Source organism: Hibiscus syriacus, unplaced genomic scaffold, assembly GCF_006381635.1.
Source record: "Hibiscus syriacus cultivar Baekdansim isolate YM2019G1 unplaced genomic scaffold, ASM638163v2 tig00112217_pilon, whole genome shotgun sequence".
NCBI lineage: Eukaryota > Viridiplantae > Streptophyta > Magnoliopsida > Malvales > Malvaceae > Hibiscus > Hibiscus syriacus.
The window spans coordinates 1466437-1478805 of record NW_024063270.1 but is presented as its reverse complement, the minus strand read 5'-3'; the positions used below and the strand labels follow the sequence as shown (position 1 = coordinate 1478805).

At 35.4% G+C, this 12369-nt stretch overlaps 2 protein-coding genes across 5 annotated transcripts; one reads left to right on the top strand and one right to left on the bottom strand.

Moving 5' to 3' along the window:
• Positions 1-842: 842 nt before the first annotated feature.
• On the top strand, positions 843-2553 carry LOC120175940 (NAC domain-containing protein 73-like). Of its 4 annotated transcripts, none has more exons than XM_039182481.1 (4): positions 843-981; positions 1107-1333; positions 1414-1603; positions 1721-2553. In XM_039182481.1, exons 2-4 carry the CDS (start codon positions 1175-1177, stop codon positions 2248-2250), a joined length of 879 nt encoding a protein of 292 aa, XP_039038412.1. In that variant the 5' UTR covers positions 843-981; positions 1107-1174; the 3' UTR covers positions 2251-2553. The 4 variants fall into 4 exon arrangements, with proteins under 4 accessions (XP_039038412.1, XP_039038410.1, XP_039038411.1 ...); XM_039182479.1 differs by having other exon boundaries at positions 1080-1333; XM_039182480.1 differs by having other exon boundaries at positions 843-985; positions 1110-1333.
• A 3293-nt stretch (positions 2554-5846) lies between these two features.
• Positions 5847-11713, bottom strand: LOC120175953 (guanylate-binding protein 3-like). The gene is made up of 14 exons (XM_039182495.1): positions 11258-11713; positions 10438-10599; positions 10280-10345; positions 10048-10191; positions 9810-9923; positions 9533-9634; positions 9204-9389; positions 9029-9118; positions 8813-8947; positions 8588-8710; positions 8180-8265; positions 7468-8080; positions 7268-7345; positions 5847-6990 (listed from the first exon to the last, which is right to left on the bottom strand). Exons 1-14 carry the CDS (start codon positions 11516-11518, stop codon positions 5938-5940), a joined length of 3213 nt encoding a protein of 1070 aa, XP_039038426.1. The 5' UTR covers positions 11519-11713; the 3' UTR covers positions 5847-5937.
• Positions 11714-12369: the final 656 nt, after the last annotated feature.

Here is a 12369-nt window from a genome sequence, read left to right as displayed (position 1 = left end):
ATAGATTTAATCTTTAAAATTTATATAATTTATTAATTAGAATAAGCACATTTGGTTGGTTGACCAATATGTTTATCTTTGTTCCTTCGTATTTCATTAGGTTACGAGTTCTAGACTCGCTGAGAATACTCAACTTCCTTCTCCTCTCTCTAAATAAGATTAAGATTATATTTAAATTTTATAAAAATATATTTTATTAATTAATCCTTAAATTTGATCGTAAATCTTCCAAAAAATAACTTAAATTTAAATGAAAATTCAAATTAAAACTTTAAATTCAAATAATATTTTATTTTAAGTTTAATCATAGCAAATTTTACGAATAATTATATCGACTCAAAATCAAGTTTAAAAGTAAAATCTCTAATCTGACTCATAATAATAATATATATGTATATTTAAAGATATTATTATGATATTTTTTATATTTCTTAATTATATTTTATTTTATCAAATTAAAAAATATTTTTGTTTTTATTAAATCAAAATAAATTTTTACCCAAAATTCAAGTAAGTTTATATCAAATAAAAATCACTAAATATCAGATTCCATAGTCGGATTAGGTATTGGGCGGTAAAGTCCAGCCCAATTTACGGGGTTAGTACACATAGGGTGGTAAAGCGGCAACGTTTGGTCAAACGACTGCATCTGCATGTATTATATCATAAAAGCGCACGTAGGTTAACATAACCCAACTTGACGTCCAAGCAACAATTATCCAAAATTTATTATTTATTAATGTTTTGTATCCGAAAAAATAACTACTGAAATTAAATAAATCCAAAGCTTCTTCTCCCTTTTAAACTCTTCCTTTCAAAACCTTCTCTCTGTGTGTTAACAGCCGCATCTAAGCACACAGCAGCAACTATATATAATCATAAGCAAAACTTTTTGTTTTGTTTTCTTTTTCTTAGAAAAAGGAGAAATAAACAGCTTGGAAGAATTAAATTCCATTGCCAAACATCAAGAAAGAAAGAAAAGTGGGTAACTGTAAACGTGTTCTACAAGAGACAAGCTTTGTTTGTTTTGTTTTGTTTTTGTCTTTGTTCTCTTTTGTTTTATGTCTCAATCTTGTTAGAATTTTTTGTGTTTTACGTGTTCGGAGAAGTGGAGGAAGAAACAAGAAGCGAAGCTCGGGTTTGTAACGGGAATAAAATCATAAGAACAAGAGAGATGACGTGGTGCAATAATACTGTTGATGATAGGGCTCTAGAGATTGTCACTTCAGCCGCCACCGCCGCCTCAGAAGCAGTCGTTTCGGTCTCCAAAAGTAATGAAACACCAACCATTACATGCCCTTCATGTGGCCATAACATGCCCTACCATGATCAGGTTCATACATAACCATAACTTACTCTACAAGTAAAGCCCTTTTGTGAATTGATGTTTTATCTAGTTTTATGTGATTTCAGGCGGGGATTCATGACTTGCCCGGTTTACCGACAGGAGTGAAATTTGATCCCACGGATCAGGAAATTCTACAGCATTTAGGAGCAAAGGTTATATTGGACAAGCGCAAGCTTCATCCATTGATCGATGAGTTTATTCCAACGCTTGAAGGAGAAAATGGGATTTGTTATACGCACCCAGAGAGGCTTCCAGGTAAGATTTGTAATTTCGGACCCTCGAAATTTTTGGGTTTGCATTCTAATACAAAATTTTGTGACCGTTTCTGAACATGATACGTGTTTCCTATCCGTTAACATTGCAATGGTGCAGGTGTAAGCAAAGATGGCCAAATTCGACACTTTTTTCATCGACCATCCAAGGCGTACACAACAGGGACCAGGAAGAGAAGAAAAGTACACAGCGACGACGAATACGGAAGCGAAACGAGGTGGCATAAGACGGGCAAAACCAGACCAGTTTTGGTCGGTGGGACAGTGAAAGGGTTCAAAAAGATTCTAGTACTCTACGCCAACTACGGTCGGCAAAGGAAGCCGGAGAAGACAAACTGGGTGATGCATCAATATCACCTTGGGAACAAGGAAGAGGAGAAAGATGGCGAGTTGGTGGTTTCTAAAGTATTTTACCAAACTCAGCCTAGACAATGCAGTCCAAGTGGTAATAGAACAAACATTCAAAGTCCTAACGTTGAGTATTACAATCAACCTTTCGTTTCATTTGATCATGGAAGTCATCATTATAGGGAAAACCCACCTCAGATGATCCCTAATTTTGTCGTTCAAGGTAACGGGTCTTCGTTTTTTGGGGTAGCCTCTGGTACAAGCAAAGGGAAAGGGAGATGATCACTCTGAACAGAATTTTTTTTTTAGACAATGACATGGTTGGTGCTGTTGTTCTGTAATAATCGAAATTAATTATCGGATTATGATTTTTCTGAGGAATTGAAATAGTGGAAGAAAGAATAACTCAGGTGAATGTATATCGTCTTCATGCATGGTCTTGAGACAAGGGAGCAGCTGCCCTATAGAGATGTATATTACACTAGCCATTTCGCAGAACTGTGTTTTATTTACCACAATCATATATTATATTCATTCTAGGCATTTATTATAAGGTTTGATGAGCCACTGATGACATTTATTGAAGGATTGTGCAAAGATATATGGCTCTTTCTGCTAATAGGTATAGATGCATTTTGTTTTCTCATTTATGAATAGCAATCAAATTTGTGATCATAATTAGGTTTTTCTTTACGAAAGAATTCCCGAGTCTTTAAGAATAAATTTGTGAAATATTTGTTTGAAAAAATGCTCACATTAATCCGAGAATGATATAAAAAAATAATAATGAATAAATATCATCATATAATATCAAAAATACAAAGTGATAAACAGAACGAACGAATTTACTCTTATCTTGAAAATGTTATCCGAATTAATAATTTGAGTCAAAATCAATATTGAGAAAATAAACAAAAAAAAGTTAAACTTCTTAGAAGATAAAATAGAATGAATGGAAAAAATACTCATTTTATTTTGATCTATCGATCGGAATCAGTTGAGGCCTATCGCTACACAGTTATCTTAAGACAGATTTTTCAGCCACTCATTTGGTGCTCGAGTTCATTGGTCATCTGTCTCCCATGATACAATAACTAATGATCATCTACATTAACACATCTGCACAAATCAAGAACGATCATTGCCTTCAACTATCATCGAAAAAACTAAAGAAGATATAAATTTTTCAAGATAAGAGAAGTTCTTAAAAAACTGAGTTATGGGATATGAAAAATCAAACATTTTCAAGAGAGATTTAATCAAACTAAATATTTTTAATAATCAACATTAAACATATAACAATATCTTTTAATTTGAAATATTCAAATGATAAAAAAATTATTTTACTATTCAAACTTAAATAGATATTATTTTAATTTGAAATATACAAAAATATATAATTATCTTTAATATTTAAAATTAAAAAGGTAACAAACACCTTTTAAAGTTGACATATTCAAAGAGTAAGTATCCTACTAATATTCAAATTAAATAATTTATTTAATTTTATGTTACGGAGTAAACTTGAACTTTTAAAATTTGAAGGAGCGAATTTGAACTTAAAAATTTCAGGAGGCGAAACAAATTTTTAATAAAAAATATATATAGAAAAAATTAAAATGTATAGTGATTTTAAAATTTTAGGAGGAAACTGACTCCACTCGTGTCTCTCGATCCATCCCTGATTATAAAGTTATAAAAAAACTAGCATAACGACCAAGGGAATTGCATACCTCAACATACATATATTTTAAGTAGTCTAAGATGATAGGAGCATGGAAAATTAGTAGAAGCTATTAATGGAACGAACATTCAACAGTTATAATATTGGGCAAACTTGTTGCCAAAGGAAGGGTGTTGAAAACTCTGGTCATAAGTCAAAAACAAAAGAAGAACCAAACAACAAAATAAAAGTAGTCGGCTAGGGAAACCATTTTCCTAAGTAATGATCCCTTTCCAATACATCAATTTTTGATTTTTTAAGGAGGAAGTGTCTTGGAAATTTTGGGCTTTTGTTTCTTTTTAGGAATTTAATAGAATAGTCATTGATATTCGAACCTATGTTCTTGTCATAATTTTAATGAGTATTTTACTAATACTGAGCACTTGATTGAATTGGAGGTTAAGTTAATCCGACGCCAACTCAATTGGAAAAAATTTCAGTTAAAATCTCAATTCAAGTGATAAAATTAGAACTTTTAACAGCAGCTGAATTCTTTTGACGATGTTGTTGATGAAGTGGTTCACGAAGACTTTCTTGGTTAACCTGATTTTAATGTCATTGGTTGGTCTACTGATTTCATTTAGGAAATTCTTCAAATTGAATTACATGATGGATTGATATGCCTCAGGATGATTTGGTTAGAAGAGTCTAAAAAGGAAGTCAAGCTATGTTATGTTCTCCTAGGGGCGTGATAAAGTCCATGGAGATGACGGTTTCTCAGCCGGCTTTTTCAAGGCTACTTGATCGATCGTAGACCTGAGATTTTTGGGTAAATTACGAGTTTAATATATAAACTATCAGTTTTAGTACATTTTTAGTATCTAAACTTTAGTTTTTTAAATTATATCTAATGTTTAGTTTTTGTTTCATTTTAGTATCCCAACGTTAGAAACTTAACGGACGGGGTGACATGACATAGCCCCGATGGAAAGACAACAAATCCAAACGGTGAACCACGAGAGAATGACTAGTCTGCCAACATAGTGTAGTTTCAAGCCCATCGAATATTGGACCATGGAGATCAGAAGATGAAGTAATCGAAGATCCACTTAGGGAGATTGAGACGTTTCCCGGTGAAACGGAGGTCGGAATTGTATTCAGTGGATCGAAAAGATGAGGATTAGAAAGTCCGGGCTTCATCGGCCAACAAATGCGACGATTGTATACGCGGCGGCCGACGAGAATGTCTTTAAGTTTTTAACGGCAGATATTAAAATGAAACAAAAACAAAACCTTGGGTATTTCATTCTCTATGAAGGATTTGAATTCGAGCAATTTCGTCGATAAAATATGTATATCTTGTTAATAAACTAAGAAATTTTTTGAACAAATATTACTTTGTATATTTGATTGCTCTAGAGTTTATAAGCGTGCAAGGAAATTATTGTTGGAAAACTTAATTTCTGCTAGATATAATATATCTTAGCCAGGAATATCATTGATTGCTTCTTACTGGCTCATGAACTAGTTTGAGGGTATTCCAGGAGGAAGATGTCTCCATGATGCACACTTAAAGTAGACCCTGCAAAAAAGCCTCTGATACAGTTAGCTGGCCTTTTCTCCTTAGTGTTCTGCTATCAATGGGATTTCCAGTGAAGATGATACATTGGATTGAAGTTTGAATAAATAAGCACTCCAAAGTTTTCAGTTTTCCTTAATGGAGAGGATTGATGTGTTAATTCAAAGGTGGTCAAGGCATTAGGTAAGGGGATCTAGTGCATACTGCAATGATTTGACTTATTTTCTCTATCAAAATTGGGATATTTTACTGTGGGGTATTTTCAAAATTGACTTTTTAAATATTGGATTTAAAGTAGGCTATCTCGACCTATTAAATATCTTGGACTGCCTTTAGTCTCTACAAAGTTATCCATTAATTGTTGCCGTGCCTAAGTTGTTGGATAAAAGTAGAATTAATTCTTTAAATTTCTAAGAGTCTTGATTTAATAGCCAACAATTTGGCTAAATTAAAATGATATGAGTTGATTACAAGCAGCTGGGATGTCATCAAACTATATTCGACAAATAGTGTAATTTATGGTTGGTTAGTGGAGCAAGAGTCAAGTGCCGACGGAGGAGGAAAACACTGGGGGATTAGGTTTTTATACTCAAGTTACATAACATTAACATACCTACACATTCCAAAGAAAAGACCTTATCCTTGCTGTTAATTTAAAATCAATATTAAACAAAAGAAACTACCACACTAAATTATTGACTAAATGTAGAACACATGCATTACCCTCTTACAACTGTTCTGATTTCTGCAGGACACATTTCTCATATAGTGCAAGGATTTCTTTCTTGTTCGGATTCCGCAGCGCAAGCAACTCCGCGCCAAAGTTTAGTTTGGTGAGTTCCTGTTTAAGTTTCTGCACGGTGAACTTTGTATAATCTTCTTGACTGTTTTGCCGATTCTGACTGTCATCGCCGCCTTTGAATACTGACCCGCCTTCGCCTGATTGCGAATACAAGTGGGGGTTAGTTGTGCTCCTGGACTTCTTATTTGCTCTAAAAATTCTGTCACTCATTTCTGTATCTTGAACGGATCCCACGCCCATTTCCACATCATCTGCCCTCGATCTCTTTCCATGGGAAGCGGATTTGAGCTTACCACCCAATGCCGTTTCATTAAGCCGGACGGAAGTCAACTCCTGCTGGAGTGAATCAAGTTTCGATTGTGCAGCTTGCAGCTGAAGAGAGAGGGCTTCGGCCCTTTCATTTGCATCTGCATGTGCTGCTCGTTCAGAGTCCAAAAGATCTTGAAGGACTTTAACTGTACTAGTCCTCTGATCATTGTTTGCTCTTAATAATGACTCGATCTCTTTCTCCCTCTCTTCGACTCTAGCTTCTAATAATCCGACTTTTGACACTGCATCCATCTCCGACAAACTTATTCTATGCAGTTCATCCTCCAAGTTTGTTTTCTGTCTCTCCAAATTCTCTATTTGCCTCTCGGCCCTTTCAATCTGAGCCAATCTTTTCATTGCCAACTTTTGTATCTCGCTTCTCTCCATTTGGGCAGCTACTGCTTCTTCCCGTGCCCTATCAGCCAATTCTGTTGCTTTCTTCGCTTCTTTCTCAGCTGCTCTACACCTTTCTTCTACTTCTGCAAATCTCCTGAACTCAGAAGAATACTTCTGCTCCAAATGGATCTTCTCCTGTTCCAAAATCTTTGCTTCTCTCTCAAATGACTGGGCCTTGGTATTAGCATTTTCTACCTTATCAATTAGCCCCCTGATTTCAACCTTTAGAGACGATACTTCTACATCATAACTCTTAATCTTTGCCTCAGCAGCCTGTACAGAGCATTTCCCATTGTTAAACATTGTGACCTTTGAGAATACACTTAACCAATGTGAAACAAAGGTCACGAGCAACAGAACTCAAAAGATAAAAGTAGAAAGTGAAAATTGTATGCCTACTAAATCTGTTGTTAAAATGCAGTGGCTTATAGAACGATCGTGGTAAATCATAGTTAACAATTCAATAAGTAAAATCATATTCCAATGCATTGCATATAGAATACATAGATAAAAATGCACAATCATATATGCACATATATAAGAAGCTAACCTTCAACTCCAACTTTAGAGTTGTCAAGCATTGCTCAGCATGTTCAATCCTTGCCGATTTTTCCTTTATTTCCTCTTCCTGCAACATATTCATCAACATATAAACAAATTACAATTTTTTACTGCATATTACAGTTGCAAAAACACAATTAAGTGAAAAAGTATCTGCATATGAATGTGAGGAGAGAAAGTGATCACTACCTTATTAGCCAATATATGTGAAAACTCTTCTCTCAAAGCATCTTCCCTAAGTTGAGTTTCCTTGCTTGACCGCTCTTGCACAATTGCTGCCTTCTCCAGAGCAGCTTTGGCCTCTCTAACAGCAAAGTCATACTTCCTTTTCCACTCTTCTGCCTCCTCTTGTGCAGATTCAGCTTGCTCCTTGGAAGCAGCCAGCCTAGCTTCAGCAGCAGTGCTCCGGGACTTGAGCACTTCAATTTCTGAGGTGGCCTGATCTTCTTTGGCCTTCTGCTTTGATAAGACCTGATCATGTTTTCTTCTCCAGTCTAATGTTTCTTGCTTGGCATAATCTAGTGCTTTTGTTAAACTGGAACATCTCTCTTTCAGTGAACTGTTATCACCTTGCAAATTATTCATACGGCTAGCATATTCATCAGCAAGTTTGTTTTTGTCATTGATAGCATCATCATATCGCTTCAGATATTCAGATTTGTATTTCTCACTATCCTCCAGTTGCTTGCTGAGTAACTTCATCTTATCCTCAATTGAACGGCATTTCAATGTAAGGGAACTCTTCTCTGATCCGATCTGATCTATAAGCCTCTTGGTTAAATCCAGCACTGGCCCCTCCAAACTGTTTAAAAAGATAAGAGTTAAAATTAATAGGGACTTAAGCCCCGGAATACTTGATACAACCATCTTAATGAAAATAAATAAAAATATTGGTACAAACCTATGCTGTAAAAATACAGTCAGTTTCTGCCATTTTCCAGGGCCATGACATGATGCTTCATACTCGGATAGAAGAGCATCAAGAACCTGCAAATAACATTCTAATCAAACCCAGTGAATTGTATCCTTCGGTAAATAACAATCCCACATACTATCATAGATAACATATAACCAACTTTCTGTAGGATCAAGACGAAGGTAACAAATAGTAACTGAAAAGGAAAGCCACAAGCAGATAGCTATACCTAAATTGGCTGATTAACTAGCTTTCATCCTTACAATATTAGCAATGTAAAATTTAAATCTGGAATATCATCTCAATAGTAGTTAATGAGAAGAAACAAAGTAGCACAACGAGGTTGCAGTCCTTTGCATGAAGAATAAGGACAAGTAGATAATGACCACTTACCTTCACAACATTATCAATACTTGCATCAGATGCATGACATGCTGCTCTCATCCTCTTTCCCATGCTTTCTATGGCATTTGAACATCGCAAATCTGCTTCCATAAACGCATTCCTTTTATAGTCCTGCATAAATGACCAATCCCATAATTCAAAGCAAACCATGCATTTTGATAGCATAGAAAAATAGACTTAACCTACATATGTAGCCTGCAAGTTACTGCATACCTCAAATGCCTTTCTGAAGAATTTCTGAAGAAGCTCCTCATATTTCTTTCTCGTTGCACCAACACCTACTGCACTAGCATTGTACTCGGCCATTGCCCTTTGCATAGCTTCTTCATGAGCCTCCCTCAATGCCACCTAGGATCATCAGGATTTGAATTGTAAAAAATATATATCAAAATAGCCACACAACAATTATCATAAAAACATATCACTTACTTCCTCGGGTGGCTTTGTATGGACAAAACTTGACATATAAATCTCAGCAGCAGAATCATATGCCCTCCGACACTCAGTTTCTTCAACACTCTGAAAATAACACTATTAACACTCTTTGATTCCACTGAATGACTTATCCCATAGGCCATAACATTTCCGGATAACAATAACTAACCTGCCATGAGGAAGATATTGTAGGCACTGCACCATTATTCAAAGCATCCAGATATGATTGTGTAATACCAATAAGAACAGGCCCTGTCATTACGGTACCCCCAACCTGCTTCGGCCTTGTTCTCTCAAAAACAAATTTTGTAAATGCATCAAGCCCAGCTCGAAATTCAGGCCTCAATTTCTCAAGCTACATATAAAAGCTAAGGTCTTAGCAAACAAATTATACATGTTAAATGAAAAAGAAAATCAGGAGTAGGAGAGAGAGGAAGCAAAAAGGGTGACTGAAAATCAGAGGGGGAATATCATATATGGAAACAGTTAGACACTAACCGAAATTTGATCAAGCCTTTGCAGATCATTTTCATTGCTCAAAGGCCTCACAAGAGTAAAGCATTCTCTGTCGGGAAATAAAGCTCGAATAGAGTCTCGGATCTTCAACAGTTAAACATACATAATCAGTGTCTATTAAATGATTTGCATGCTTAGCCATGCAACAAAATTTGCATATTACTCATTAAAACACTTTGTTTTCAGTTTTCATCAAGCCTCTAAAGAACTAATATTGATTTCTTTTGTTTCCTAAATTAAAATCCATGTTAAGACTTACCTCATTCTTGGAAGCTATGTCTTTCCCGCTACCTTGAACTGATCGTAAAGCAAGCTCTAGGTAGTCACGGGGAGTTATTTTCCTATTATCTTCCGTCAAATCCAGATAAAAATCCTGCAAGATTAATATCTTACAAAAGAGAACTTGAACAAAACATGTTTTACAATCATAAGAAAGAACTAAACACATGAAAATCAATAAGAAAGATTGTATGTGTTTGTTTGTAATCAAATATTACCCTCAGAAGCCAAACAAAGATTGGAGAGAACTGTGCAAGTTCAGAAGCTGAGGTTGTTCTTCCTCCAGCTTTGACTCGTATATGTTTCGTCATTTGAGTGACAAGAGAGAGACGATCCAATGCAGCTTCATCTATACCTCCCATCTAAATATCAGAAGTAGACTGTCAAAACTTGGGGAATATAGTAAATAATAACCTTATTAACAAGCCAAACAAAAAGAAAAAGCCCAACCTGGTTGTAAATGAACATGCTAGATAAAAGGACTGCTAATGAAAATATTTGAGTGCTGTACGTACCCTGCCAAGTTTGCAAGATAAGAGCACAAATCAAAAGAACCAATCTATCTCAATAACCAATCCATTCCAACAACAAAATAAGAGAAAACAAACCGTTTGATCATAGGCATCTATTCCTTCAGAATCTAATAGCAAAAGGTTGTACTTGGTTCCATCAAGAGCAGTTCTCTTCAAGGGTGCACTCCACAACCAAAGGCCTTTTGTACACGGACGATGAGTTGGTGCCACTTGAAATCCACTACTCCTTCCAAGAAGCTATAGCACAAAAAATGAAATTAAATGCTGATAAAAAAATATATCAAACAAGCATCAATTGGGGAAAATATTTATAGGCAGATAACATTTAATGGTGATACCAACCATAACTCGGCAACCAATGTTTTACAAAATTAAGAATAAAAGGATACAAGATAACACATTTTAAATCACGGTCTCTCGAAAAGGATATAGAGCTGGTCAGACTTGTTTCATTCAAATAAGTTTTATAATAACATTCGCATGAAACTCCCGTTCATGGATAGAATATGTTCGCATTAGACACTTACAAGAGTTTCTCTTTACTCATTCTCGTTTATAGATAATTGCCTCTACCTAAGTTGTTTCTAGCAAGCATACATTAGTACTCAACCTTGTTAGGTTTATTTATCTAATCTCAAATGCACTGTTGGAAACTTAAATTTGATGTTGATAGTTTCCCATTATGAATATAATCAATGAAGGTTTCTACAAACAGCAAAATTATACCAAAATGTTCTACATTATACGCTTGGTCCCCTTCAAACCCTAAATTTGTAACATTTCTACTCTTAAAATCACAAACCACAGAATACGTTTATTTCGCCTATGGAAACACCTAAAGAACATAAATTTCCTCTAATCTATTTTCAAATCACGTAAAACAGGAAAAAAATACCTGATTCAAAATGAAGCTCTTGCCTTGACGAGCCCGGCCACAAACCGAAACGACTCCAATTGGTTCCTTAACAAGCTGCAAAGCAGCGACCGCTTCCGGATCCATCCTAAACCTCCCTTTCTCGTCGCAGTATAATAACCGTACAGGCCTTGCGGGACCGGTAACCGGAGGCCCTGACGCCGATGCAGACGCCGAATGACCAAACGACGGCGGCGACACATCAACGGCGGAGTCTTTTCCTTTACCAAAAAATTTCATCATCTTTTCCTCAGATCGTCCGTGGTTCACTTAATTTTCTCTCTAATTTCCCTTTTCCCTTTTCGCTTTTTCTTTTCTTTGATTTTAGTTTTAGATTCTTTTTTTTTTCCTTTTCTTTGGGAGACTGTTTTTGCAATGTTCTGTTGGGTTTTCGACTCCACAGAAAGATTCAAAATTTGGGGAGGGAAAAAGCGAAAGGGAACGTATCTGGCATCTGGGCCTTTGTTCTTATATTTATATATATAGGCGGTGAGAAAAGCGTTAATTTACGCTGATGTACGCGGTTTCTTTTGTTAATATAAATGTAGTGTATGGGTGTATTAGTCTTTTCTCATAACTTAATCTCTAATACTCTAACGGTGTGTTTGGTTCACGGAATGTAAGATTATCAGTGGGAATAAAAGATTACCAGGGAATAGGATTAGTGGGAATGTTGTATTTTGGATTTGGTTGGTTTAGCAGGAATGTGAGATTATCGTGTTTGGTTAAAGGAATAAAAGATTATTGGAATGTATATTTGACCAAATTGTTCTTATTATATATTTATTTTTTTAACAAGTTGGAAAATTTAAGGGCATTTTAGTCCAAAATGCCGGTAATCCAACAATACCTAAGGAAAGGGAGGTAATGACATTCCCGGTAATATACCCTAAAAAATCCACTATTGATAATCTTACATTACCGAGAATGAGATTCCCGAGCTAACCAAACGGGGGAATATAGATTCAATTCCCATGGAAATCTCACATTCCCCATTCAAACAACCCCTAAATGTCTACGTGCTAATAAAATTGCTTTACGGATTTTTCCTTTTTCTTTTATTTTTAGCTTCGGTATTTAAATTATTCATATTA

Bases quoted from the DNA above. Each gene is read 5' to 3' on its own strand.
- LOC120175940 (XM_039182481.1), top strand. From the start codon at position 1,175: ATGACGTGGTGCAATAATACTGTTGATGATAGGGCTCTAGAGATTGTC. The intron at 1,334-1,413 runs GTTCATACATAA...ATGTGATTTCAG, and splicing joins ACATGCCCTACCATGATCAG to GCGGGGATTCATGACTTGCC. The intron at 1,604-1,720 runs GTAAGATTTGTA...GCAATGGTGCAG, and splicing joins GCACCCAGAGAGGCTTCCAG to GTGTAAGCAAAGATGGCCAA.
- LOC120175953 (XM_039182495.1), bottom strand. From the start codon at position 11,518: ATGATGAAATTTTTTGGTAAAGGAAAAGACTCCGCCGTTGATGTGTCG. The intron at 10,600-11,257 runs GTATTTTTTTCC...TTTGTGCTATAG, and splicing joins AGAGCTTCATTTTGAATCAG to CTTCTTGGAAGGAGTAGTGG. The intron at 7,346-7,467 runs GTAGTGATCACT...AATATGTTGCAG, and splicing joins CACATATATTGGCTAATAAG to GAAGAGGAAATAAAGGAAAA.